Here is a 27,904-nt window from a genome sequence, read left to right as displayed (position 1 = left end):
TGTTTTACCTTTTGAAATTGGCAAATAAACCAATCACGAGCTGGCCTCCCTTCACCCATTCAGTTGACGTTACAATGATTTTCGACTTTCTTCCTTGTCTTTCTTAAAAATTGGTATTTTGACAAATTTGTTACTCCTTAACATATTTGTGTAAAAGTGAGTAGGCCCCACAACACCTTTCTTTAAAGTGCCCTGGGGTCCATTTCCCTTCACTCGGGCTTCTCTTTATCTCCAGCAAAATCCAGTTTAAGAAATATTGACTTTATAATATTTAGAATACAGTTTGATCTTTTAAAAGTTTGGAATGTGCTAAGAAGTTGAAATAATTCTTTTAAGTATTAAAACGCAGGGGCACCAATTCACGAAAATACACACTATTTACCCTATTAAAAATGGTAACCCATTTGTTACCCTATTAATGCAATGCTTTTTTAAATCAGAGAAATATTCTAAATAGGAAAAACAAATCCCAAATTTGGCATTTTAGTTCAGGACAATTGACTATAATCATGAATTTTCTTCATAGCTCCTTCACAAATAAATGTTTAAAGTTATTTATGATCAAAGTAAATAAGTCAATAAAAAAATTTGACTCTGAGATTTTTTTTTTGTCTTCTCTGCAAAAGATCTGCAATTTGCTTTATGTGTTGAAAGATCCGTTCCTCAAGCTAAAGGAGACAGAGTCATCTATATTTAGTATGTCTTGAATAGCTGATAGCAGTGGCCAGGACATTGCTTTAGAAGAACAAAAGATTAAAAAAAGAGAGAGCTCCGTAGAATTGAAATAGAACAATAGAAAGAAATAGTTTCCGACTGGATTAGAAAGCATTGTCTCGTGAAAAGATGGCCATTAAAAAATAGGTCCTTCACCGTCTGTGAAAGATTCTGCAGATATTTGAAGGATACCTCAAATCGATGTTTTTCCAATAATTTGGAACATTTCCAAAGAGAGTAATGTTTTATATTTCCGTTGGAATTGGTAGAAAATACATTGAAGATCGATTCATCTTTACTTCATCTTTACCACTTTTCTGTTGGATATTCTTTGCAATATGCGAACGAGGGTATTATTCAAAAATGCAGAATAGAATGAGCAATAGCCTAATTTTATAAAACAAATAATAAGGAAAAGTAATAAAGATAAATAATAGGTAAAATACTGGAATTCTTCTTTTGACAGTATTAAAAGTATTATATTTGGATTCTTAGCTTCCCAGGTATTCTGAAAACTTTATTTTACAAGTTATACATTTTACCGAATTTTTTTTTCGATACAATTTGACGATTTAAAAATTGTTTAGTGACTAGGGTATTGAAATACTTTTTTCTATAATCTGGTTTCTTTTTTATTTATTTGGTTCTGGTCTGTATTATCTGATTATTTTTTTTGTATTTTCTGGTGAATTTTATGTATTTGCTAATAGTTCGTATTTTTTTTTCTTGCCATGGCACTGTAGCTTTTTCGCGTAGGGATTTTCAATGTGGCTTTTTCACTACATAGTGAAATTATTTCCCAACTATTTATTTTCTGACAAGTATCAAATAGGATATTCCAAAGAAAAAAAATCATTGACCATCGAACGTAAAAGTGTTGAATTTGAAATGCTTGAATAAACACCCTGCTTTTGAGCTCGCTTACATATAATTCGGTAATAAAGATAACGGTAAAAACATGAATTTCGGTAATAAAGAGGTTCTGATAAATAAAGAGAGGGTAAAAGCCTTGCTTTCGAGCTTGCTTATGTGGAGTTTGGTAATAAAGATAGGAATAACAACGGCGATAACCTGTACTATAAACAGGCTCTGTTAAATAGAGAGAGGGTAAACACCCTGCTTCTGAGATCACTTCCATAGGCTTCGGTAATTCCAAAGACGCTAAGTTAAATGGCTTATATTCCACAGGTGAACATAAGAACTATGTTTTGGGCTTTTAGAAAATAATTAGGGACTCGAAGTGGAAACAACGCATGCTTTTAATTCCTTAGAAACAATTTCGATATCAAAGAGCCCATTCTCCAGATAGGCCTGTATGGAAAAGAAAAGAATAATAAGTTTTGAAAAACAGCCCAGAACATTTTATATATCTTGACGGCCAAACAAGATAGGACTATATTAGTCAATAGACCTTGTTTAATTGAAGAAAATAGCTTGTAAATAGGACTTTTGCAAAATTTCCACATGCAGCCAAAGGATGGCTGGACAAAACCAAAACCAGATGGTTGGCCAAAAACCAAAATATTTAACAATTTGTTATCCATCATCAATAAAAGTTGACCGGCCTATCTTAAAATTTCTTTTCTTATAGCCTTTGAAAGTGGGATTGACATTTTTCAAGCTAGACTCATTTTTAATGGCGGTCAGTCAACAAGTATCTGAAACTTAGGTTTTAAATTTTGCTTATTTAAATTCAATTCAAATTTAAAGTTGATCATTTTTTGGTTCCACTGGGAAGTGTTATTTAATTTTATTAAATTTTAATTAATTTAAATTGAATAATTTAAATTATTTTTGATTCCACTGGGGAATATCGATCCCACTTAGGCAATTTCTTTAATACATCTTCCTCAGCCTTTTGAGGCATCCACATTTCAGGGCCTTGGCTTCCAATATTCTTATCTTAATTTGCCAACTTATATTCCTGTTCTTCATAGCTTTCTTCAGCTACAAAAAAACCTGTGTCTGGTTATTCGATGTTCTGTTTCTTAACTTAACTGCATTCACCATCCTTACTAACAAGCCAGGAAACAAGATGCTTGAGGTTAACCACTTGATAGATTTTTCTTTTTAACGAACATTCCCTCTTCACCCTTGTTTACTCCAAGTCTAAGTCTAAACATGACTGATAAAAATAAAACACATTTTTCATTATTGTATTTTTTAACGAATATACAGGAGTGGACGTTAAAGCTAAAGCTAAATTGGGCAGAAGGCTATGCATAGAGATTGTGAAAAGATGGTCTCACAGTACTTTTAAGATTTATTCTATTAATAATTTTTTGTTTGTTTTTCGGGTTTTCTTTCGGCATATTTGCTCCCTACAACCTGCAACCATGGGTCCGGTATATAGATGGCGCTTTGTACCAATATGAAAATAATACAGTTGATTATGTCATAACTTCTCCGAACGTTGACAGTAAGATGACATGACGAAAAACTTGGAGGAAAACATAGTAGTAAATGGTACTAATCAAACAAATTCTGAAGTAATTATTAGTCATTAAATTTGCCAGCGGATTTGGCTGTAGAAGATATCTTAGAACCGTTTTCTGTTAATATTTTTAAAAAGAAATTCTAAGTAAAAGCCAAAATAAAGTGTCAGTGTCACTTTGACATAGGTCATTTTAATTTTTTGATGTTTTTTTTTTAATACACCTTGGAAATTTCTTATAAAATAAACCCTCGTCCTGAGCTTAAACGTCTAACGACAGGAATGCAAATATGTCGTTATTTGTTTGTATATTTTAGGGTTTGATCTTCAACTTTTTGTAAGAAAAAATTTAATTTAGATTAAAAAAGTTTATTATCGTTTGTTTAATACGATTTTTTTCTTAATCATATACATGTCCAGCATTATGTTAGAAATTACATATAACTCGCTCTCTCCAGACCGGAAATTTTATTTTGTCAGGCCAGAACATCGAGCAAACAAGCTAAAACATTTTTGTGAATTGATGCCCATGATGTAAAATATCTTCAACCATCATTTATTAAATTTTTAACAGTAAATAAACAAAACAAATGACGTCATTTATTTTTAGTTATCTTGCCTTTTCCAAGGCTGCAAGGGCAAGTAATTCTGGACAGTTGCCGGTTCTGCTGCATACACCTTATGAAATTTGTTCCTTGACTGGGGCAAAGGTTAGAGAAAATAATTGTATACAAAAAAAATGCAAAAATAGTTCAGGTTCTACGAAATTTTACAATTTTGTTTACTTTTGGTTTTGGTCTTTTGATTCACGGAGGGGGAGCACATTAGTAATTTGTAGACATTTATTCTGATGATAAGTATTAAAAGCTTTTATTTTATGCTTGCAGTGTTATAATGCAAGAAATTTGTTTATATATTTCAGATCCAGAACATGTCTTGCTATGAAGCTAGGTTACTTATTCAAAGGATTGACCTAAGTGACGCTAATACGTATGAAATAGAAGTTGAAAATGACAAAGGCTCCGTGCTAGGGACCGTTTTGGTCCATATAAGAGGTAAATACCATCTTTATATATCCTTATTGCAAAAGGATGCTTTTAAGCTCTAGCTTTACCATAAAGTATAATATGCAAGTTGAGAGCTCACCAATTACTTCATTAAAATTATTATTTACATAACAGTTTGGCGCCGTCCATGGGTCGTAAGTTTTAAATTTCGAAAGTTCACATAGTATCATTTTTGTATATTCAGTTTTTGCTTTATTAGTTCAAAAATTGGAATGGTGCGTAGCAGTGATATGCTCAATTAACTCAATATCTACGCAATTGTATGCAATTCCTCGTTTTTCAAGTAAATTGTTGAAATTTCAATTTCCAACGCGTAGGGAATCGTAATTAATTTATTATTCGTAATTGATGTACTTTTTGGCTGTCTAGATATGGTATGGCTATGACCCACGACAAAGAATAAAACTGAATAGCCAACTTCAATTTTCATTATTGATATTAAGTGGAAATATTAATACCATTAAATATTATTAATATTGACAAACATGAATCTTAAGCAAGGTCTTTCTTTGTCACTGGTGTCCTTGTTATCATAAGATTATTACGTGACATAAGAAAAAGCCAAAAAAGAAAGAAAATAACAAACACTTACGCACATAATAAAACCATGCATAACAAAAACAACAGTACATAAAAATAACACGTAACGCATAGCAATAATAATATTATAATAACATAATAGCATGACAATATTATATTATGACAATATTGAAGAGCTCCATAACCTCCTCCACTGCTCATACGCTATTATGGACAGAATTAAAAGTCAATAGCTCCGCTGGCTTGGTCATAACAAACGATATGGCCAAATAGTGTGACAATATCATATTGTGACAATATTGAAGAGTACCTTAACCTCCTCCACTGCTCATACGCTATTATGGACAGAATTAAAAGTCAATAGCTCCGCTGGCTTGGTCATATCCAACAATATGACCAAATAGCATGACAATATCATATTAGGACAGCATTGAAGAGCTCCTTAACCTTCTCCACTGCTCATCAGATATCATGGACAGAATTAAAAGTCAGTAGCTCCACTGGCTCGGTCACATCCAACGAACGGCATCAAGTCAAATCCCAAAAATAACATTTGAATAACGGTGCATAGCACGTCGCCTTGAAGTAGACCTCTTAAGAGATGTTACGACAACTTGATGGATCTCCAGCCTGGAAGTTTTTCAATCTCGCAAGAGATGGCAACCTATCTCTTGTGTTTAGCATTAGACAGAGCCGAATGCCGTCGTCAATGACTTGACTAGTGAGTCAAGTCACTGTGAATCAAGTCAGTCTAGTGAGTCAATTCAATGACTAGTGAGAAGAAAAGATGCCCTAATACGGCTACAGAGGACGGATGGGATACAAGACAAGTATGTTAAGTCAAATATTTTACTCTTCCAGAAAATACTGTGACTTTGACGTGCAATTTGTAGCATTTTTTTTTACCTTTTTTAGTGTGTGTTTTACCACTTTAAACTGAAATATAACCTATAACTAAATGGATATATATTTGTAATTGAATACAAAATTTTTAAAATCAAAGTATAAATACTTGAACAAAATTAAGGCAACCAATAATAAGATTATTTTTGCCTGAAATGACAAGTTTAATCCCTGAATGACCAACTCCAGCAACCTCTCAATTCGATATCCTTGGTATATAGTATAAGTTTTGCAGGAGAGGATTATGACGCGCAAATTTTAGGATTAGTAGATGGCAGCGTTTAAGAAGCGGGTACATGGTCTCATCAATAAAAACTCCATTCCCAACTATTTTAATGAGTAAGAAAAGCTGAAATTGCATGTTTGGAGAAAAAAAAAGAAAATTCAGTGCATAAAATTCAGTTCGCATCTAGCATTCATTCAGTGCAGTCGCATTTCGCTAGCTCTGATAATTTGTGACGTGTGATTTGACCAGTCAACAACTAATTGAATTTAAGCCGGATTAACTCTGTACCTGTTTGGAATAAATAACGAGTGAAATACTTTTGAACTTGTAATTGAAACTTGTTAGATAAATTTATAAACTTGTATATGGTTACAGCTTAAGGATTATTTATGGATTGTGGCTGTGAGTTAGTATTCAGCACTACTATCATCTGAGTCGTGCATTGAAATATTCGGATTACTTGCAAATCACTGGATTACTAGCCCCACTCAAAGATAAGTTATTATTTATTCTCATTGCATTCATTTAGCCAGTGTGGATCATTTCATAATTGTGCTTATTGAGAACTTCTCTGTGGATATACCTCTTTCACTTAATTGTTTTTGGACTGATGCCGAGCCGTGAGTGAAATTTGCTTATCATGGACAATTGGAATACCAGTACGCTTTATTATTGCCCAGTTTTGAATTTTGCTCAGCACAATCTCGATGGGGGGTTGGACCATCAGTCTATTGTGAAATACGCTAGTGATTTTTTCCCGTATGAAGATGTTCTTGGAGCTAAGAAACTTTTATATAGCAATTGCTTCCCAGATGAGCCTATACCTCGTCGTTCGGGATCCAGTGCTAAGAATAGTTCATTGTCGGACATTATCACTACTCTTTCTCGGTGCTCTGCAGAAAATATTGATATTCCAGAGTTCGTGATCAAATCCCCCTCTGAAGTCCCTAGCATTCCGGCGTCAGCTTATTCTATCCTTACCGCCAAAGTCAACCAGTGCCTTGATCAGTTAAAATCGCTTGCTCACCTCAATAGTCCAACAACGTCTATTAATAGTTCTTTGGTCTCAGATAGTAAGGGTACCAATCACAAACCCTCGTACGCCGTTGTTCTTAAATATCCGCCTCCAGAACTAAGAGACCCCGTTTCTCGCAAGAAAAAGCTTGATTCTTTCGCCGGACATGACGGTATTGTGTCGGTAAAGTCCGATCCGGTAAGGAAAAGATGGGTTGTTGTTACGCGGGATAAAGTTTCCGCCAATTCTCTTGCCGCATCTGCTGTTGCGAGCTATCCAAATATTCTTGCTAAAGTGATTGATCGCAAACCTCTTGGAGTAATTAGGGGACTTCCCGATAGTGTTTCTAGCAGTATACTCATCTCCGTTATTCCTGGTCTTGTTGAGGCCAGCCAGATCGGCTCTTCTCATACATTCCGTTTAGAGTTCCTTGATTCCGCTGCACTAAAATCTGCCATCGCTACAGGTCTGCGCTTGGGTTACGAGTCTTTTAAAATATCGGAATACAAAGAATTGCCCAGACGGTGTCTTAGATGCCAAAGTATCCATCATTCGTTAGCTCACTGCCCATGTGCCCCGAATGAGATGAAGTGCTCTAAATGTTCTGGATGCCATTCCAATACTAAAGACAATCCTTGCTTAGAGGCTCCGAAATGTGCCAACTGCGGCGAAGCTCATGTTTCCTATAGTATGAATTGCCCAGTGATAAAACGCGCTCTGAACTCTGCTCCAAAATGAACCAAGCCACTATTTTAAGTTTTGCTTCTCTTAATATTAACGGCACAAAAGACAAAGACTTGTTAATTAATGAATTATTAGTCCATGACATAGTGTTCTTGCAAGAACATCTTTTGACCAAATCAAACGTTTCTAGCCTGAAGCGATCTTCTGTCCACCATTTCTTTTCGCAAGAGGCCAAGAAAACTAGAGGCCGCCCTTCCGGTGGCCTAGCAATTTTTTTCCGTTCCCCATCAAAGCCCTCTGTGATTCATTGTGATGATAACATCTTAGCGATTCAATGTGACAGTACCGCCTTTATAAACGTTTACTTACCTTGCGATTGACGTTCTATAGCATCGTTCACATCTTTCGCTAAATGTTGCTCCAGTTTAAAGTCTCTACTTGAAAGTCTACGTTTGAAAGACCTAAATTGGGTTTTAGCTGGTGACCTTAACTGTGACATTCTTGGAACCTCCGATAGATCAATCCTCTTGCTAGAATCCCTTCCTAGCATATATCACGTCGCAGTTAAGAGCCTCCCATTCACGTATATTCATAACAGAGGCTGTTCAAAATCGAACCTGGATCACGTGATCTCTTCCAGTTCCAGCTTAATATCATCGATTGTCAGGGTGGACGAAGAGAAGATTGACGACGATCACCTTATTCTTAGCTGTAATTTGTCCTGTGAGCTATCTGGCAAAATGCTTTCGGCTCAGCCGAAGTGGCATACGAAGTTGAATTGGGATCGTGCTAATGTCCCACTATACCTTGCTACGCTAACTGCTTTACTCTCGACCATAAAAGTACCATATCACCTGCTGCAAACGTCAGTTTCCTCGCCTTCAAGTACAGTTGACCTAAATTTCTATTATTGTCAAATCGTCCATTGCCTTAAATCAGCTTCCAAAGCTGCAGTGCCTGTGGATAAAGTTAGGATTGCTACAAGAAAGCCTAATTGGAACGTTGATCCTGAAGTAAAACATGCTAAGCAAAAAGCCAAATTTTGGCTACGTATGTGGATATCATGTGACCGACCATCTTCCGGAGCTGTTTTCTCTGTGAAACAAAAGTGTAAACTTGAATATAAGGCCAGTTTGAAGAGGGCACACTTGAATGCATGGCCAGGCCCCACCGATAAGGCCTCCTGGAATAAGGTTATTAATAGTGAGAAATGTTCCCCATCTACCCTATCTTGTCTCCATCTAGCTAATTTTGTTGATCATTATAAGCGTGTGTTCAGTGTATTTAATAGTTTTCTTCAGTCTTTTTATTATAAGTTGCTTAAACCACTTTTACCATATCGTCTCCTGCAGGCTCATGTCCAGCCTGTAGCAATATCTAAAATTAGCCGGGCTTTAAGAAAAATTAAGCGTTCAAATAGCCTTGATGGTGACGGCCTTTCTTACCGATTTTTTGCTTATGATTGTCCTGCTCTACTTAACCATCTACAAATATTTTTCCAGTCTTGCTTAGCACAGTCGCTTGTTCCTGATAGTTTCCTTTGTGGCCGTGTAACGTCTATTCAAAAGCGAGGCAAGGACCCCACGTCATGTGTGAATTATCGTCCCATTACAGTATCGTGTTTCTTAAGTAAGTTGCTTGAACATTTGTTACTACCAGAAATTGAGTCGAATTGTGATTTTACGCCTTTTCAATTTGGTTTTCGGAAAAGTTTCGGTTGCTCCCATGCACATCATGTTTTAAGCCGACTCATGAAAGATGCCGTAAAAGCTAAAATGTCTTTATACTGTCTTACTGTTGATATTTCTGGAGCTTTCGACAATATTGTGCACTCTCAGGCTCTATTTTCCCTTGCGTCTTCAGGTGTTAATCCTTCCGTACTAAGTTTATTGTCTTCTTGGTATTCAAAGTCTAAAATTCAAGTTACCTGGAATGGCCAAATATCTGACCCGGTAAAAATTAATAAGGGAGTTCGGCAAGGTGCCGTGTTGTCTCCTAGTATATTTAAATGCGTACTTGCATCGTACCTGCGTCCCCTTAGAAGTTCTGTTTTTTACGGTAATATTGGTTTGTCTTCTATTGCATATGCAGATGACGTTCTTCTTGTTGCCCGGACTCGCCGTGGATTGCTTTCTAATTTTACTATATTAACCAATGAACTATCTAAGATTGGACTGTCAGTTAATGCGTCTAAATGCGAGTTTATTTGTTTTAATAGCCCTTATGCGGTCGCTCCATTCGTTACTGGGACTGTAGTTCTACCATGTTCTTCTTTAGTTAGTTGGCTTGGTCTGTGTTTCGGCCCAACACTTTCCGCTACCTGTTCATCCCTAGTGAATCAAGCCGTGAAAAACCTACGCGTCGCTTACGGAAAAATATCCCCAAACAAAAGCCGTTACAACCGCAACGGTTTGTGCATGATTTATAACGCTTATTGCGCCCCTGTGCTTTTGTTTTTATCAGGCATGGCTTATCTGTTCCTTAAGAAAGATCGACATACTCTACGTACGGCTTATTTCAGATATTGCAAATTCCTCCTCCGGCTTCCTAGATGGCACCGAAACAAAAAAATAATTGCTCGATTTGGTTTAGTAGATGTGCCTTCTCGGATTCGGTCTTCCAGTGATGATTTATGTAAAAAGACTGTCAACTTTATTCACGTTTATGACCCTCTGCAGCCTTTTTTCCATATTGATACTGGTTGATTAGTCCATATTGTCTTTTGTTAGTTTGAATTTTGTTTTTCTTCGCTGTTTATCGTATTTGTTTTTGTTTATTTATTTATATTTATTTATAATACTCCGTACTTTGTGTTTTTTTATACTTTACGGGTAATAAAGTTCATTCATTCATTCATTCATTCATTAGATACAAGTCAGACAAAACAAATGAAGCAATTAATTGAGCTTGTTTAGTTGTAGGGTTGGGGCTAGAAATATAACCTTTGAGTTTTTTTAGAATTCAGACTCAAACAACTTATCTAACTTTTTACTTAGGAAGGTTTCATGGAAATTCCAAAGAGTGTGAGAGAGAAAGAGAAAAGGAAAGAGAAAGAGGGGGGGGGGGAGACAGAAAAGGATTCATTGAATAAAATGAAAAGAAAGGCTGTTGAATTTTGAAAAATTTAGGAGAAAACGTTTTTCTGTCTCCCTGCTAAAATATGCTTGTACCTGTTGTCGTTATTTTGAAAGAAAAAAAAATTGAAACCTTAATTCAAACAGACAATTGGAGATATATGACAAAGGTAATGAGTAGCCTACTTCGTACATATACACACATATATATATATATATATATATATATATATATATATATATATATATATATATATATATATATATATATATATATATATATATATATATATATATATATATATATATATATATATATATATATATATTATATAACATATATATATATATATTATATATATATAATATATATATATATATATATATATATATATATATATATATATATATATATATATATATATATATATATATATATATATATATATATATATATATATATAGCTTAATTCATTTTAAATCTGAACCCATATTCAAAAACTAGAGTGGTCATAACTAAATAATATTGGAAACTAATGCGACTTACAAATGGGAATGGACGAGAGAAAGAGAAAAGAATAGAGAGGGGGAGGGGAGATGTAAAAGTGTTCATTGAATACAATGATAGAGAAATGCTATTAAATTATGAATATTTATCAGAGAACAATTTGTCTGTCTTCTTGCTAGAATATGCTTGTATTTGTTGTCGATTTTTTTTCGATAGCCAAAAAAAATTCAACGGCTTATGGATTTTAAATCTGAACCCTTGCTTTATAACCAGACAGTTTTGTCCTTACTTAAACCTTACTTAAAATTTAAACCCTTTCTTAACTTTACCTTACTTTAGCCCTTACTTAAAACTAAGTAAAATGAAACTAACGAGACTTGAAGACTTGAAACTAATAATACTTAAATAAGACTAATATGACTTGAATTTACCCTTACCTAAAACTTTAACACTTTCTTTACTTTAATTTAACCCTTACCCAAAACTAAACAGAATGAAACGGATAAGACTTGAAGACTTGGAACTAATAAGACTTGAAACTAATAAGACTTGAATTTATTCTTGTTTAAAACTTTAAATCTTACATTACTTTAACCATTACTTAAAACTATATAGCATGGACTAATGAGAACTCTGAGCCAAGCCTCAGATGCAAAGATTACCCCGCCATCTAGCGGCTCTTATCTCAGATACAATTTACACTGTGTTTTTTTTGCTAAGACATTTGGTACCCCACCCCTCATAATCTCTGATAGTTTCAACTGTTTAAAATTGATTTTCATATTAAACACTCCATGTTAATGGGCGGCTCAAAACACCAAGGCAAAGGGGGGGGGGGGGGGCTGAGATCTTTTCATTTAGACGGCCCCTTGGTCACACTATACGATTCGTTAAAATTTATTATACATTAATCCTTTTATCATTTATACTTATCTACGGAGACTAACAATAAGCTAAAACGAAATGTCTCATGTTTAAATGCGTAACTATGAACAGCTTTATTTGTATGGCTGTATTGAAAGACCTCTTCTTCAAAATGAACCACTGCTTGACAATCTTGTTTAAGTCAATGGTATTGGTGTTGGAAGTCTTTCTCATTCGCCAACAACATGAGGAAATCTAGTCAAAAATCAACCATGGTAGACCTCAGCAAATTCTGAACAAACTTGAACTTGCTAAATGCTCTTTCGGTAGCAGCAACAACAACAAGTGCTCTCACTGCTAATTTGCTGTGACTCGCTTGCTTAAGCTGATGATGCTGGCCATTTCCTTTACCTACGATTTCTCTGAAGCAAGTTGCACCGTGGCAAAACTGAAAGAGAACTTCAAGCTCTGCTTATAAAACAGTATATTCTGGAGTTCTTCCTTAGTTTGGATATAAAGTTGTTGCTTGCTCAATATCTATAATTGAAACTCTTCTTTTTGAAAGAAGGCTGAAGTGAGGACCAAAACGGATAAAAATTTACAAGATCAGCTCTGAGATTATCTCCCATCATTGTATTCAAACTTTCAAGTAGGATTCTAAAATGTTATCTATCGAACTGATGCATTGAGATCTTAGCTTGATTCTGAGCTCTGTGGTCAAAACAAGATGGTCCAGAGCGCTAACAACGATGTCTGAACAAATCTCCCTCTAGAACGACTTCTCTCACTCTGGCAAACACTTTTGCACTATCAATAAAAAATCGTTCATTTTGCCCTCTGATGTTCTTTCGAAAAGTTTCTTCATAGCTTCAAGCATCTCGATTGCGTTGATGATGTTGATCTCCTCTTCTTCAATTTTTTTCTGTTGTTATCCTTATCTTGTACATGATTTTTTTTTTCCATAAACATGAGGCAAGCGATAAATTAGAGTTTATAATCCTATTCTGAAGGCCACTAGCTTGTTTCTTCATCTTCACATCAGTGTTCTTTATCTGTATTCTTTCGTAAATGGCTGAAACTATTGCTTCAAACAAAGTAACTACTGCTTGTATGGTTTCAGCCCTTGCAGTTAACTGAGTCCGTGATAAGTTTTGGATATTAAGGCTGTTTTCAATCAAAGAATATTATTTTTTTAGGGTGACAAAATGCTTTGTAGATGAAGGAAAGAGCACGCATATGTCGTCGAGGATGTTGAAAGCTCGACTATCGAAAGAGATGAATTGCAACTATGTTCTATAACAATGTTTAGTCTGTTGGCCTGGAAGGGAGTATGAGGCACACAGGGATCAAGAAGTTCAGATATTTTCTGCTGGGCTCCATTATATTGACCAGACATTGAACTTGCATAGTCATAAGACTGCAAAGCTATTTTATCAAGAAGAATTCCTTTGCTTGACAATGTTCCTATTATACTTTCTGTCATACCCTGCTTGGTTTCGCCATTAGCCTCGCTAACATCTAATAGCCTCTTTTGGGCGTCCTTTTCGAGCTAATATTGCGGTTACGACTGCAAGCTTATCAGAAAGGGAAGCATCGGGTATCATATCCACTATCACAGAATAAAATTCTAAATCTTCCGCGGATTTTGCCGCGGATCTTCTCCCTGACTTCTGCTGAAACAAAGTCAATGAACTCGTTTTGAGGAATTGCGCGTAATAGGTGAATTTGTATGGTTTATATCGGGTATCAAGAGCTGCCACATATCTCACTAGAAGTTGAACAATTTTAACATAGTTGCCGCTTGTTCTTCAGTTCTTCTAAAGCCAGTGCCCTGTCACGCTAGGGTCCTTATAATGCCCAAAAATTTGTTTTCACAATTTATCTGTTTGTCTCTGCACCCTTTTACTTGCTGCAATACCTTAGTTTGAGTGCTTTTATCAAATAGGAAATCGAAAATCCACATGACTGTTGTTATTGACGAAGAGGGAAAAATAAGACAAAGATGCTTTTTTTGACTCGGGAGAGAAATGACTTGCCGGTTTTCCTTTCTCCGCCTTTACTTTGCTCTTCATTTTGTGCCATTGCCGCAGACCGTCTTCCACCCAAGCCTTTCGGATTGGTCGCTCCTTGGACAACTAGAGAAAAGAAAACACGCGAGGTAGAAGGCAGCAACTTTCTCGATATTATATTCTAAGAACTGGTGATCGTCATACCATCCCGGATGAAAACGCCACTGTTTCATTTCCTATATTGAAAGATCAACTGGGAATACACTCAACTTTGGTTGATCAGGACAACTTGAAATAAGATACTTCCTTTGGTTTTTGCTAAATATTGGCTTCCTTATTCCTGGTCTCTTGTGAACTTTACTTTCAAAATTGTCACTGCAACTTTCGACAGCAACTCTACTAATTGTTGAAATATTAAGAAATTCTTCAGTGCAATTGACTGTTAAGTCTTTAGATAGCTCAAACACAGAAGATGATGTAGATTGTATTTCCACCAAGAAATCTATTACATTCAATGTAAAATTTCTCCGGGGAGTCTTAACAATGTCATTGGAACCAGAAACTAATGATGTACAGTATTCCACCTTAGTAGCACATTTCCAAAAAATACCTTGTTAGGTTTTTATCGGAAAGGTCTTACTCTATCTTGACTCCTTCTCATCATTTATGTCAATTGATGGTGACATCAAAATTAACGTAAAGAGCTGAAGCCTCATATTTGGAATATTTTGTTATGTAATTTCTGTTCGTTATAAATTTTAAGTTGCTCATTACTTTCGTCCCAGGTAAAAACTTACCTCCCGACTTTAATGAGGTACCCCAGCGTCTTCAAAAGCACTCCTGTCCTGGAAAAAGTTCTGGGTACACAATCAAATCTTGCTTGTCCTATTCAAGCGTTGTATCTGTCTCAACCTTGTGTTATAATTGAGTTTTTTCACTCTGCTGTATACACTTGCTTTGAAAGGGTCTCATTGGCTCCATTGTGCTTAGAAATTTCTTGCCTTATTTTCCGCTCGTAGTCAAAGTTAGACCAACACTCCATGCACGTAACCGTAGATTGCTTCCATCTACTACCCTGGAAGTGCTAAAAAACGCCTTTATCTTAACCTTTTCCTTTCATCGCACCTTTCCCTCAAGCAGGTTGTAGATTTCCCAACCCATGAATCTGGCAGCATACTAGATTTAATCCTGACCAACTGTGAGACATAATACCAAACCCCCGAATCCCTTGGGCCGCTTGCCAGTTCTGATATAACGTTGTCCTCTGGTCAGCTGCTGCTTCTATACCCAAGCCTAAAATTAAGCGTGTCAAGTAACGTTCGCTTACCGATTCGGCAATTAGTACTTATAGTCGATGGATAGCTACATACCCTTTTCCAGAGGTCTATGGAGACGGAAGCCTCGATAAAAAAATGCCAACTGTTTTTTCCAAGCTTTTTCCTGAAAAGATTTTCACTAGATACGAAAGTAATAAACCTTGGATAACCCCCAAAATGAAGAAACTAATCCGAAAGAAGTACAAGCTTTTCCAAGAAGGAGATTTGTATAACGGAAAAAACTGCGAAATCATATTAAATCTCTCACAAGAAGTGTGAAGAAAGATTACGGGCGTGAGAAATTTTCGGACAGTCTTAGGCACACTGATCCTAGGAAATGCCACAGAGCGGTCAAGCAAATCACTGACAAGTCCATTCAAAACAGCGTAAAAATAAGCCACCCTGATGGAACAAACACAACTGCTGATGAGGTTAATCAATATTTTACCTGTATCTGGACCTCATTTCTTTCTCCCACACAAGCCCAGAAGTCTGAAATACTTGACTCCTGCGCAGATAAAGGTGAAATTATTTTTGATGAGATGACAACCTATAAGGCTCTAATGAAGGTGGAAGTAAATAGTTCTGCATAACCAGACGAACTTTCCCCCAAACTGATTCGAGAATACGCCCCTTTCATCGCGAAACCACTCTTAGTGTTGATAAGCCTGTGGATTCATATTGGGATCTTTCCAGCTGTTTGGAAGAAAGCTTAAGTTAGAGTAATTCTGAAGGTTACTAACCCTAAGAGCTCTGACGAACTTAGACCTATTTCGCAAACAACATGCCTGGCAAAAGTGGCCGAGACCTCTATCATGAGTGTCTTACTGGATCAAATTAAGGAATCTTTCGACCAGAGACAATACGACGGACTGAAAAACTGTAATACCTTAGTGTACTTGGTGAGTGAGGATGTGCTATAGTCTCCTCAAGTGGGTCAAAAAGGGTCACAGTTTTGTCGACCTTGGTGCCATAGACTTCCAAAAGGCCTTTGATTTAATCAATCACATTGTAGCTGCCCTTAATCTCAAGCTAATGGGGGCTAAGAAAAAGACTCTTACGCTCGTGTTGGACTTTCTCATCCAGAGGATGTAGTGTGTTTGCTCTCTACGAAGGTATTAGTAATTCCGAATGGTCCTCATCCACCTGTGGAGCCCCTCAAGGCACTAAGCTCGCAGCTATTGTATTCTTGTCTGTAATTAACTTCCTCATAGCTGACTTTGACGACCGCTACAAGTTCGTGGACGAACTGTCATTTATCCTGAAATATTTAATACAAAACGGAGTTGTGACGCCACAATTCAGTTCAAATTTTTTCCATGTTTTCACAAAAGAATGCGCGGAGCTAAATCTTGAGATTAATCGGAACAAGTCGAAGAGAGTATGCTTTAGTCCGCTAAAAAGCGATGTTATGGAGCCAAGTGTTCCATTCCCTCTAACAAACAGTATCCAGATCATTGGAGTTACTTTCTCCAATGACTTCAGCTTTACCGCACATATCGAAAACGGGGTTTAAAGTGCAAATGCTAGTCGAAAGACTTTAAACGGTATGTGTAGGTTCAGTGCTAACACAGAGAGTATTAAATATGCATACCTAACGTACGTCCGCCCCATTCTGGAATATACATTTTCTGTTTGGGCGCCCTCAGTACATAGAACAATGTATCTTTGTCAGGAGCTTGAATCGGTAGAGAAGCAAGCGGTATCGATCATCTTGGGCAGCCTTGACATCCCCTACGAAAAGGCTCAGGAAGTGTTAGGACTGCCGTCACTCCAAAACCGGTACAAAACTCTGATAAAGAGATTTGGAAAGTTCTTTCTTTCCAAATCCCAGCACCGTGACATTCTACCTGATCAACCTCTACCATCAAAAACGAGAAAGCAAGATAAGTTAGTTCCCGCTAAAGCGAGAACAAACCGATATTGTAATTCTTTCGTCCCGGTTTTCATCAGTATGTAAAATAAGAGTTAATGTTTATAGTTTGATTTATATTTACAAGTGTAGTTTGATTTTGAATATGTCGTATAGAAACGCAAATCAGCGATAGCTGCTAAGTTTTGGCTATTAAACCTGTCTACTACTACTGTCTACTACTGACCACGTCTCTTTTCATATTATCTTGTCAAGCTTCCCTTGAATTTTCCCAAACTGCTGAACCATCAAACAGAAATAAACCATAAGAGCGACTTCTAAGCATAAGATGAACAAATGTTACCCTAACCGTGAGGGGAGTATACTGCTCCCTCATCTCTACCTTCTGCTTCTTCTTTTTTACTAAAGCTTAAATTCAGCCTCAGAGAAAACAATACACATTTTTAAATGCGAAATTCTTTTAATTAAAAATATAGTTTTCAGTGAAACTGGACGAAAAATTTCCACTCAAACTTCAGAAAGAAATCGTCTAGTAAAACACTAGCAATCACCAGGTCGTATACGTTACATTCTAATTAGCCTTTAGTAATTGTTTAATTGAAGGGACAAATTCTAAAGTACTTAAAATTTGAGAGAAATAAGAATTTCTCCCCCAGTAAAGGACTAGGAGAGAATTGTGTAGTAAAAAAGCCTCGTTTATATGGTGGTGATTTTTGTACGTTTAAAGCTGTAATCTCGCTCTCTGCTATCCTTAAAATAAGAACCAAGCTTTTGGAATTAAAATAAAGAGCGAGTCTTTAATCTCAACGTTTTAATTTGTTTTACTATGGAATGAATTGTCGTTTATCATAACTACACATGCCTCAAACATTTTCTAAAGCCTTTTTCTGTGACTCTTACTGCTTAAGTAGGTCACTCCTTAAAAGAGGTTTACTACCTCACTACTATAACTGCAAAAATATTATTAAACGCATAAGTTTTCTATTTAGGTTAGTGTATTTCTAGGTATTGTTGTATTGGATTACGGCTAGATTATAAGCTGATGTCTCTACAGAAATTAAGCAGATTCCTTCTTCCATAATTCGTTGAACAATACTTTTCCTACTATAAAATGTTTCTCACTGTAGGATAGTTGTCGTTTTTCATCAGGTGGTCACTACTGCACCACTATCATTGCAACTCTACATAAAGTAAAGAGTATTTAAAATGTTTTCAGAACCTGTTCCTGTGACTGCAATAGTAGGTGTAATATCTGGATGCATCGTTTTTCTACTTATTGTGACACTCTGCCTTCTGTACGCATTCAGATCCGACAGATGGTGCTTCAATGGTAAGTACAATATTTGTTTGAATTCAGTTTGATGCTTACTCAGAAGGGGGTGGAGGGAGACAAGAGTGTGAAATTTGGGTTGGATGTTCGTCTTGCAGAAGTCTAAATCCAATCGTTTATTTTGTTCAGTACAAAAACCATTTTGTCTGAGAGGAAATATGGAAATTTCATGGCTTTAAACTTCGTGCCTAATGACAGAAAACTTCAAGGTTGGCCACTTAATAACATTGTTATTGAGCTAAGCTGACCTTATTCCCAAAATCGTTTGAAGTCTTTATTTTCCTTCAGAAAAGTCTAAAATACGGGCTGGTAACGGATCAATATGTTGTTTGGTTGCGCATTCGGAGTGGACAAACTTTTATTAGACTAAATTGTCAAAATGAGCAAAAAAGGTTCCTTTTAATGTCCTTACAAAAACTAGCTGCTTAACTCGAACTCATATTCCTGGTCTTTAGGTCTATCTCCTCGCTTGCGTTTTCTTTCCAACAGTCCACTCGCATATTTTGTCAATTAATTTTTTGACATGGTTGTCATTTTAAAGAGAGCAAGACACTGAAACGGAGAGAATCGCTAATTAAAAAAAAATAAAAAAAAAAAAAAAAACACACAAACTGGAAGTGCGCAAATGCAGTTTTTTTTAGAGCAATAGTCAAGCTGACAAGGGCGTATTTGAAATAAACTGCAAAAACTTCCCCTTTTTTCAATATTTGGCCTTTTTGGACCATAAAGGTTCTCAGTGTCTTACAAAGTGAAAATGTCGAAAAATCAGAAAAAATGTCTCTCTGGCAACCCTGAACGTATTGTTATATAGTATTGTCACTACCATAGAGTGATGTGATCTCATATCCTCTTGTTTCAGAGGAGACCCTTTTTGTTGCTCAAATGTCGCATCTTCTTCAAGGGGAGACTAATTAGAAAGCAACTGCAGTCAAACTGTTTTCAGTTAGATAGCTATTTCTATTATATTCTGAAGAATAGAATATCGGCCTTCTTTTATCTTTTGCTAGAGGTGGCTTCCAGTCACTACGTAAGTTTTTCAAAAGATCTGAAGATAGCACTGGAGCATAAAAATTAATGCGTTTGGCGATCGTCAATTCCCAAAATATAATTCACTCTAGAGATCTTTCCAGTGCTAAATCCAGTCTTGATTGTTTCTCTAATAGTTATTCGTTAATCTAGATATTCAGTAGAGGGCCACTTTTCATAGACTAGATTACCACTTTGCAATCTCGATTGTCACTGGAAAGTCGTCAAGAAGAATAATTACCTTGGGATCCCGGCTCATATTTTGAATGCCAAATCAGACTCATTGACAAATTTCTTGAAATACAGGGAATCCTTCAAATGGAGGAACGTAATTTTCTGAAAAATTATTTCTTTTAACTTTACAACAAGGAAAAGTATTTGGCTGTAAAAGTAAGCAGTGACTGGAAAGACCTTAAAAATAAGAGTTATTTCTGCGTTGACTTCTACAGGTGTTTCCAGAGATAAAAAAGAAAGATATTACTCTCCCATACTTCCGTGTTAAAATGTATGCTTAAATTCCGTTGGTTGATTTATGCAAGGTTTTGTCTTTGCATAAGACAAAAATCAATTACTTATATTTCTTATTGTTGGAGAGAAAAATAGCCCCGACTTCTTAAATCTGGGTTAGCTAATACGAAATGGTGAATCTACCGAAAAAGGGAAGTGCAATATTTGGAAAGACAAATAATTCCCCTTTTTAGAACGGATTGGTTCTTTTGCGAAACATATCAAGCCGGTAATAGGACCGAAGTGTTTTTGGGAGAAAACATTTCTTACTAGTCAATTTTCTGGTTCTCTACGGTACTACATAAAGAACTTCCAATGGTTCAGAAACACTCTTTACTAAAAACATTTAACAGTTCCCAACTGCATGACAGTCAAAAAAATATATACACCAGAACGCCTCACTTTATTTCTGTCACATTCAAAAGTTGATTTGGCGACTAACAACAAGATTTTCAACTTCAAGAGAAGCAGATTGAAAATTAGTTCAAAATTAAGTTTTTTTCTGCATCATAATTCACATGTTTTCACACTCTCCCCGAAATAAAACTAAGTTTGGGTTGCCAAAATTGGTCATTAAATTATTCAAATTGTAAATGTGATAGAAGCAGAATGATGCATTTTGGTATATATATATATATATATATATATATATATATATATATATATAATATATATATATATATATATATATATATATATATATATATATATATATATATATATATATATATATATATATATATATATATATATATATATATATATATATATATATATATATATATATATATATATATATATATATATATATATATATATATATATATATATATATATATATATATATATATATATACATTGTCTGTCACACAGTAAAGAACAGCTAACAAATTTTATTCACTTTCTTTCTGGATCACAACTTGTTATATAGGGTATGAAATAATTTTACATATGCCTAGTCTTTGACCTATAGGTACTGACAAAATCTTATCAAGGAAGAAGATTAAGGGAATCGTAGAAGGAAATAAAGTTATCTTGCAACCAGGGACTGAGAATGTTTTTGTTAATTCAACAAAGGAATGTAGCTACAACGCTAGATTTTTTTTTCAACTTGATAAATTTTTTTACATATTTCATAAGGAGAAAATTAAAAAAGCCTATCCAAGTCTTATAACTTTGATTACGCCCTTACGCAGGAGCGGGACAGGGGAGTGAGATACTGTAGTCGGTTAATCGAAGTAACCGTTTTTAAAATAGGATACAATTTTCAAACTGTATGTTTGAATACTAAGTTGAAGCTTAGGTTCATTCTAAGGTGGTTGGAATCGTAGTTGTTTTAAGTTTATAAATTGTGAGAGACAATTCAGATTTTTGTTTTAAGTCCAGTGACTTGGGGAATTTGCATGCTGATTAAATATTTGCAAACAATATTTCCAAACTACATAGGGATTTGAAAATTTTAAACAATCCTGTGACAAAAAACTTTTAGTCATATTTTGTTCTGTTTATATAGTATTCTTTTTTTTAAATCCATGTTTAATACTTCAGTCACAGAGAGCATTGAAAGAGGTGAAATAGAAAAGTATGGAAAATGAAAACGGAAAGGGAAAGAGAAAACCTCCGAGAGGAAAGCAAAGAAACTGATTATTTTCAAGATGAAAAAATAAGGGTAAACCAGAAGATATTAAGCTCAACATAAAAGATATTCAGCTCGAATATAAAGGACCAAATAAATTTGGAGAGGGGCTAGGAAATAAAATAAGATACATAAAAGAAAACTAAAAAGATTTTTCGAGTTACATATATATATATATATATATATATATATATATATATATATATATATATATATATATATATATATACATTAAATGATAAGTTTGGTGGATTGAAACGATTCTTGAAAAGGCCATCGTGAAGTGGAAAATAAAAACTGTTGAGGTTTTCTTTCCTGAAACTTCTCCTTTTTGAAAAATATCATCTGTAAACTTTTTTAGAGAAGATTCCTATTTACTGTACACTTCCACAAATGTTAGTTTTGCTTATGAAATTACTAATTTTTAAAGGGCTATAGCCCAATTTTCCTTTCAAAATGGTTTTCTATTTCTGTTTCAAATATATAATACCTGGATTTCATCAGGATCAGAAAATTTTTAACTCTAAGAGGATTCTCTCCAACACTTAGAATCCGTTAAATCCCGACTGATTGCATTTAAACACCGTTCCAGCATTCTTTTTATGTTCACCAAAAATTTCCAATTTGAAATATCATCCTGTTATCGCAGTCATAAATCTTTTTTTGTGCTGGTCAATTGAGTTGTTCACTCTATTATATCTATCTTATCTGGTTCTTTGGATATCTAGAAGTATTTTTTTTTAATTTTTTTTTATACCAAAAAACGAAGAAAAAAAAACTGGCCAAAAATTACACTTGAGTAGTTTAGCCCTTTTCTGTTCTTCGTGTACTCCCTTACGTTATGTAATATAAGTATGGTTTCAGAACGAATTGTTGTTAAGCCGAAATGGTGAATATGACCAAACAATTATTCCCTTTGGTTTTGTCTTTTTTTTTCGTTTTTTATTTTTTGTCTTACGTTGTGCCTAGCCAGTGTGGTCTCAAAACATCTTTCATACTCAAACAAGTTGCTGGTACGTTTAGTACTGGACATCAAAATCAGTTTCATGTATCATCCAAATTGATCCTAAGAAAATGTTCCTAAAACAAGTTTTTTTGTCTTACTTTATGCTTAGCCAGTATGGTCTCAGAACATATTTCTTACTCGAACAAATTGCTAGCACGTTTAGTACTTGACATCAAAATCAGTTTAATGTATCATCCAAAAGTGATCCTAAAAAAATATAACTAAAAAAAAATTTTGTCTTACTTTATGGTTAGCCAGTAGGTCTCAGAACATATTTCTTACTCGAACAAATTGCTAGCACGTTTAGTACTTGACATCAAAATCAGTTTCGTGTATCGTCCAAAATTGATCCTAAAAAAATATTCCAAAAAAAATTTTTCGTCTTAATTTTTGCTTAGCCAGTGTGGTCTCAGAACATATTTCTTACTCTAACAAATTGCTAGCAAGTTTAGTACTTATACCAAAATCAGTTTTTGCATCTCAATATCTAAAATTGTTCCCAAACAAAAAAAATCCCATAAGGCATTTTTCTGTAAAATCAATTTATTCAACATACCATCTTTTGATTTACCCTAGCCAATATCGCTATTAAAGTAGCTTATCATAGTTTGATTTCAGGATCTCTTTTGTTTATCTTTCCATTTTCTTTCCTAAAAGAAAGACACGCAAATCGTATGCAAGGCTTTTCCTTCTTAACAAAGTCATCATTGGAATCTACTTCCCTTTGCATATAGACAAGTCCCAAGTAGACAATTCAATCAAACATTCTTTATTATTGATTCGAAAAAATAATCAACTGAAAATCTCATGTCCATTTCCAAAACACCATCTTATTTAAGAATAGCCTTTCCTGTCCATCAGATCCTAATCCCTTTGTTGCAGTATTCTTCAGAGAATTGGAGGGATGGCTGATAGAGATTAACGTGATAAATATTGGCAGGAAAGTAGATGAATAGAATAAGTAGTTTATTCTATTTGACAACAAAAAGCCTAGTAAATTCAATTACCTGGTTAAACTTAGCCATATGTTCCTTTTAAATTGACTGAGGACCTAAATAAAGCTAATAGATTGATGTGACTAATGGAAAGCAAGTTCCTTTTTTTATTGTAGCTCTCTTTTTTTGTGAATAATCACTAAATTTCTTGAAATAACTCGTATAAAAAATTATACAAAATTTGTATATAAATTCGTATGTAAAAATAGTGTATAACTCCTGGATTTCTAAGATGTAATTCTGGAGAGGTCAACCGCGAATTCCCAAATTTCATTTTAAAAAGACGGCATGATCTCTATTGAACTATATACGAATTTTATATACGGGCATAATTCGTAAGGGCATAGTTTATTCCTTTTGACAACAAAAAGCCTAGTAAATTCAATTACCTGGTTGAACTTAGCCATATGTTCCTTTAAATTGACTGAGGACCTAGCTAAAGCTAATAAATTGATGTGACTAATGGAAAGCAAGTTGCTTTTTTATTGAAGCTCTCTTTTTTAATGAGAGATCACTAAATTTATGAAAAGGTATGGGAATGATACTATATTTCAATCGGTCATATAGGAAAGTGGGCGTATACCCTAAGCCCGATAGTGAAACATTCATTTCAAAAAAATGGAAAACAAGGTGCTTTTTCATTGAAGCTATTTTTTTGTTAATGAGTGATCACTAAATTTATGATAAGGAATGGGAATAATACTATATTTCAATTGGTCATATAGGAAAGTGGATGTATACCCTAAGCCCGATAGTGAAACATTCATTTAAAAAAAATGGAAAGCAAGTTGTTTTTTTTTATTGAAGCTCTCTTTTTTAATGAATGATCACTAAGTTTTATGAAAAGGTATGGGAATAATACTATGTTACAATCGGTCATATAGAAAAGTGGATGTATACCCTAAGCCCGATAGTGGAACATTCATTTGAAAAAAATGGAAAGCAAGCTGCTTTTTTCTTTGAAGCTCTCTTTTGTTAATGAGTGATCACTAAATTTATGAAAAGGTATGGGAATAATACTATATTTCAATCGGTCATATAGTTTAGTGGATGTATACCCTAAGCCCGATAGTTAAACATTCATTTAAAAAAAAATGGAAAGCAAGTTGTTTTTTTTATTGAAGCTATCTTTTTTAATGAATGATCACTAAGTTTCATGAAAAGGTATGGGAATAATACTATGTTACAATCGGTCATATAGAAAAGTGGATGTATACCCTAAGCCCGATAGTGAAACATTCATTTGAAAAAAAATGGAAAGCAAGCTGCTTTTTTCATTGAAGCTCTCTTTTTTAATGAGTGATCACTAAATTTATGATAAGGAATGGGAATAATACTATATTTCAATTGGTCATATAGGAAAGTGGATGTATACCCTAAGCCCGATAGTGAAACATTCATTTGAAAAAAATGGAAAGCAAGCTGCTTTTTTCATTGAAGCTCTCTTTTTTAATGAGTGATCACTAAATTTATGAAAAGGAATGGGAATAATACTATATTTCAATTGGTCATATAGGAAAGTGGATGTATACCTTAATCCCGATAGCGAAACATTCATTTAAAAAAAATGGAAGGCAAGTTGTTTTTTTTATTGGAGCTCTCTTTTTTAATGAATGATCGCTAAGCTTTATGAAAAAGTATGGGAATAATACTCTGTTACAATCGGTCATATAGAAAAGTGGATGTATACCCTAAGCCCGATAGTGAAACATTCATTTGAAAAAAATGGAAAGCAAGCTGCTTTTTTCATTGAAACTCTCTTTTTTAATGAGTGATCACTAAATTTATGAAAAGGTATGGGAATAATACTATATTTCAATCAGTCATATAGAAAATTGGATGTATACCCTAAGCCCGATAGTGGAACATTCATTTGAAAAAATGGAAAGCAAGCTGCTTTTTTCTTTGAAGCTCTCTTTTTTAACGAGTGATCACTAAATTTATGAAAAGGTATGGGAATAATACTATGTTACAATCGGTCATATAGAAAAGTGGATGTATACCCTAAGCCCGATAGTGGAACATTCATCTGAAAAAAATGGAAAGCAAGCTGCTTTTTTCTTTGAAGCTCTCTTTTGTTAATGAGTGATCACTAAATTTATGAAAAGGTATGGGAATAATACTATATTTCAATCGGTCATATAGTTTAGTGGATGTATACCCTAAGCCCGATAGTTAAACATTCATTTAAAAAAAAATGGAAAGCAAGTTGTTTTTTTTATTGAAGCTATCTTTTTTAATGAATGATCACTAAGTTTCATGAAAAGGTATGGGAATAATACTATGTTACAATCGGTCATATAGAAAAGTGGATGTAAACCCTAAGCCCGATAGTGAAACATTCATTTGAAAAAAATGGAAAGCAAGCTGCTTTTTTCATTGAAGCTCTCTTTTTTAATGAGTGATCACTAAATTTATGAAAAGGAATGGGAATAATACTATATTTCAGTTGGTCATATAGGAAAGTGGACGTATACCCTAAGCCCGATAGTGAAACATTCATTTGAAAAAAAATGGAAAGCAAGCTGCTTTTTTCATTGAAGCTTTCTTTTTTAATGAGTGATCACTAAATTTATGAAAAGGAATGGGAATAATACTATATTTCAATTGGTCATATAGGAAAGTGGATGTATACCTTAATCCCGATAGCGAAACATTCATTTGAAAAAAATGGAAGGCAAGTTGTTTTTTTTATTGGAGCTCTCTTTTTTAATGAATGATCGCTAAGCTTTATGAAAAAGTATGGGAATAATACTCTGTTACAATCGGTCATATAGAAAAGTGGATGTATACCCTAAGCCCGATAGTGAAACATTCATTTGAAAAAAATGGAAAGCAAGCTGCTTTTTTCATTGAAACTCTCTTTTTTAATGAGTGATCACTAAATTTATGAAAAGGTATGGGAATAATACTATATTTCAATCGGTCATATAGAAAAGTGGATGTATACCCTAACCCCGATAGTGGAACATTCATTTGAAAAAATGGAAAGCAAGCTGCTTTTTTCTTTGAAGCTCTCTTTTTTAATGAGTGATCACTAAATTTATGAAAAGGTATGGGAATAATACTATGTTACAATCGGTCATATAGAAAAGTGGATGTATACCCTAAGCCCGATAGTGGAACATTCATCTGAAAAAAATGGAAAGCAAGCTGCTTTTTTCTTTGAAGCTCTCTTTTGTTAATGAGTGATCACTAAATTTATGAAAAGGTATGGGAATAATACTATATTTCAATCGGTCATATAGTTTAGTGGATGTATACCCTAAGCCCGATAGTTAAACATTCATTTAAAAAAAAATGGAAAGCAAGTTGTTTTTTTTATTGAAGCTATCTTTTTTAATGAATGATCACTAAGTTTCATGAAAAGGTATGGGAATAATACTATGTTACAATCGGTCATATAGAAAAGTGGATGTATACCCTAAGCCCGATAGTGAAACATTCATTTGAAAAAAAATGGAAAGCAAGCTGCTTTTTTCATTGAAGCTCTCTTTTTTAATGAGTGATCACTAAATTTATGAAAAGGAATGGGAATAATACTATATTTCAATTGGTCATATAGGAAAGTGGATGTATACCCTAAGCCCGATAGTGAAACATTCATTTGAAAAAAATGGAAAGCAAGCTGCTTTTTTCATTGAAGCTCTCTTTTTTAATGAGTGATCACTAAATTTATGAAAAGGAACGGGATTAATACTATATTTCAATTGGTCATATAGGAAAGTGGATGTATACCTTAATCCCGATAGCGAAACATTCATTTGAAGAAAATGGAAGGCAAGTTGTTTTTTTTATTGGAGCTCTCTTTTTTAATGAATGATCGCTAAGCTTTATGAAAAAGTATGGGAATAATACTCTGTTACAATCGGTCATATAGAAAAGTGGATGTATACCCTAAGCCCGATAGTGAAACATTCATTTGAAAAAAATGGAAAGCAAGCTGCTTTTTTCATTGAAACTCTCTTTTTTAATGAGTGATCACTAAATTTATGAAAAGGTATGGGAATAATACTATATTTCAATCGGTCATATAGAAAAATGGATGTATACCCTAAGCCCGATAGTGGAACATTCATTTGAAAAAATGGAAAGCAAGCTGCTTTTTTCTTTGAAGCTCTCTTTTTTAATGAGTGATCACTAAATTTATGAAAAGGTATGGGAATAATACTATATT

The 27,904-nt window shown here is 34.4% G+C and overlaps 1 protein-coding gene across 4 annotated transcripts in view; it reads left to right on the top strand.

The window, feature by feature from the left end:
* Positions 1-27,904, top strand: part of LOC136027626 (hemicentin-2-like) — a 152,528-nt gene that overhangs the window by 110,423 nt on the left and 14,201 nt on the right. For all 4 annotated transcript variants that reach the window (XM_065705043.1, XM_065705044.1, XM_065705046.1 and 1 more), the window contains 2 exons: positions 4,071-4,203; positions 18,444-18,557. In XM_065705043.1, coding sequence (XP_065561115.1) covers positions 4,071-4,203; positions 18,444-18,557 — 247 coding nt within the window. The remainder of the gene's footprint in view (positions 1-4,070; positions 4,204-18,443; positions 18,558-27,904) is intronic.

This window comes from Artemia franciscana, chromosome 5 (assembly GCF_032884065.1).
Source record: "Artemia franciscana chromosome 5, ASM3288406v1, whole genome shotgun sequence".
Taxonomy (NCBI): Eukaryota; Metazoa; Arthropoda; class Branchiopoda; order Anostraca; family Artemiidae; genus Artemia; species Artemia franciscana.
Note: the sequence above shows the minus strand (reverse complement) of the source record. Positions and strands in the feature narration are given on the sequence as shown.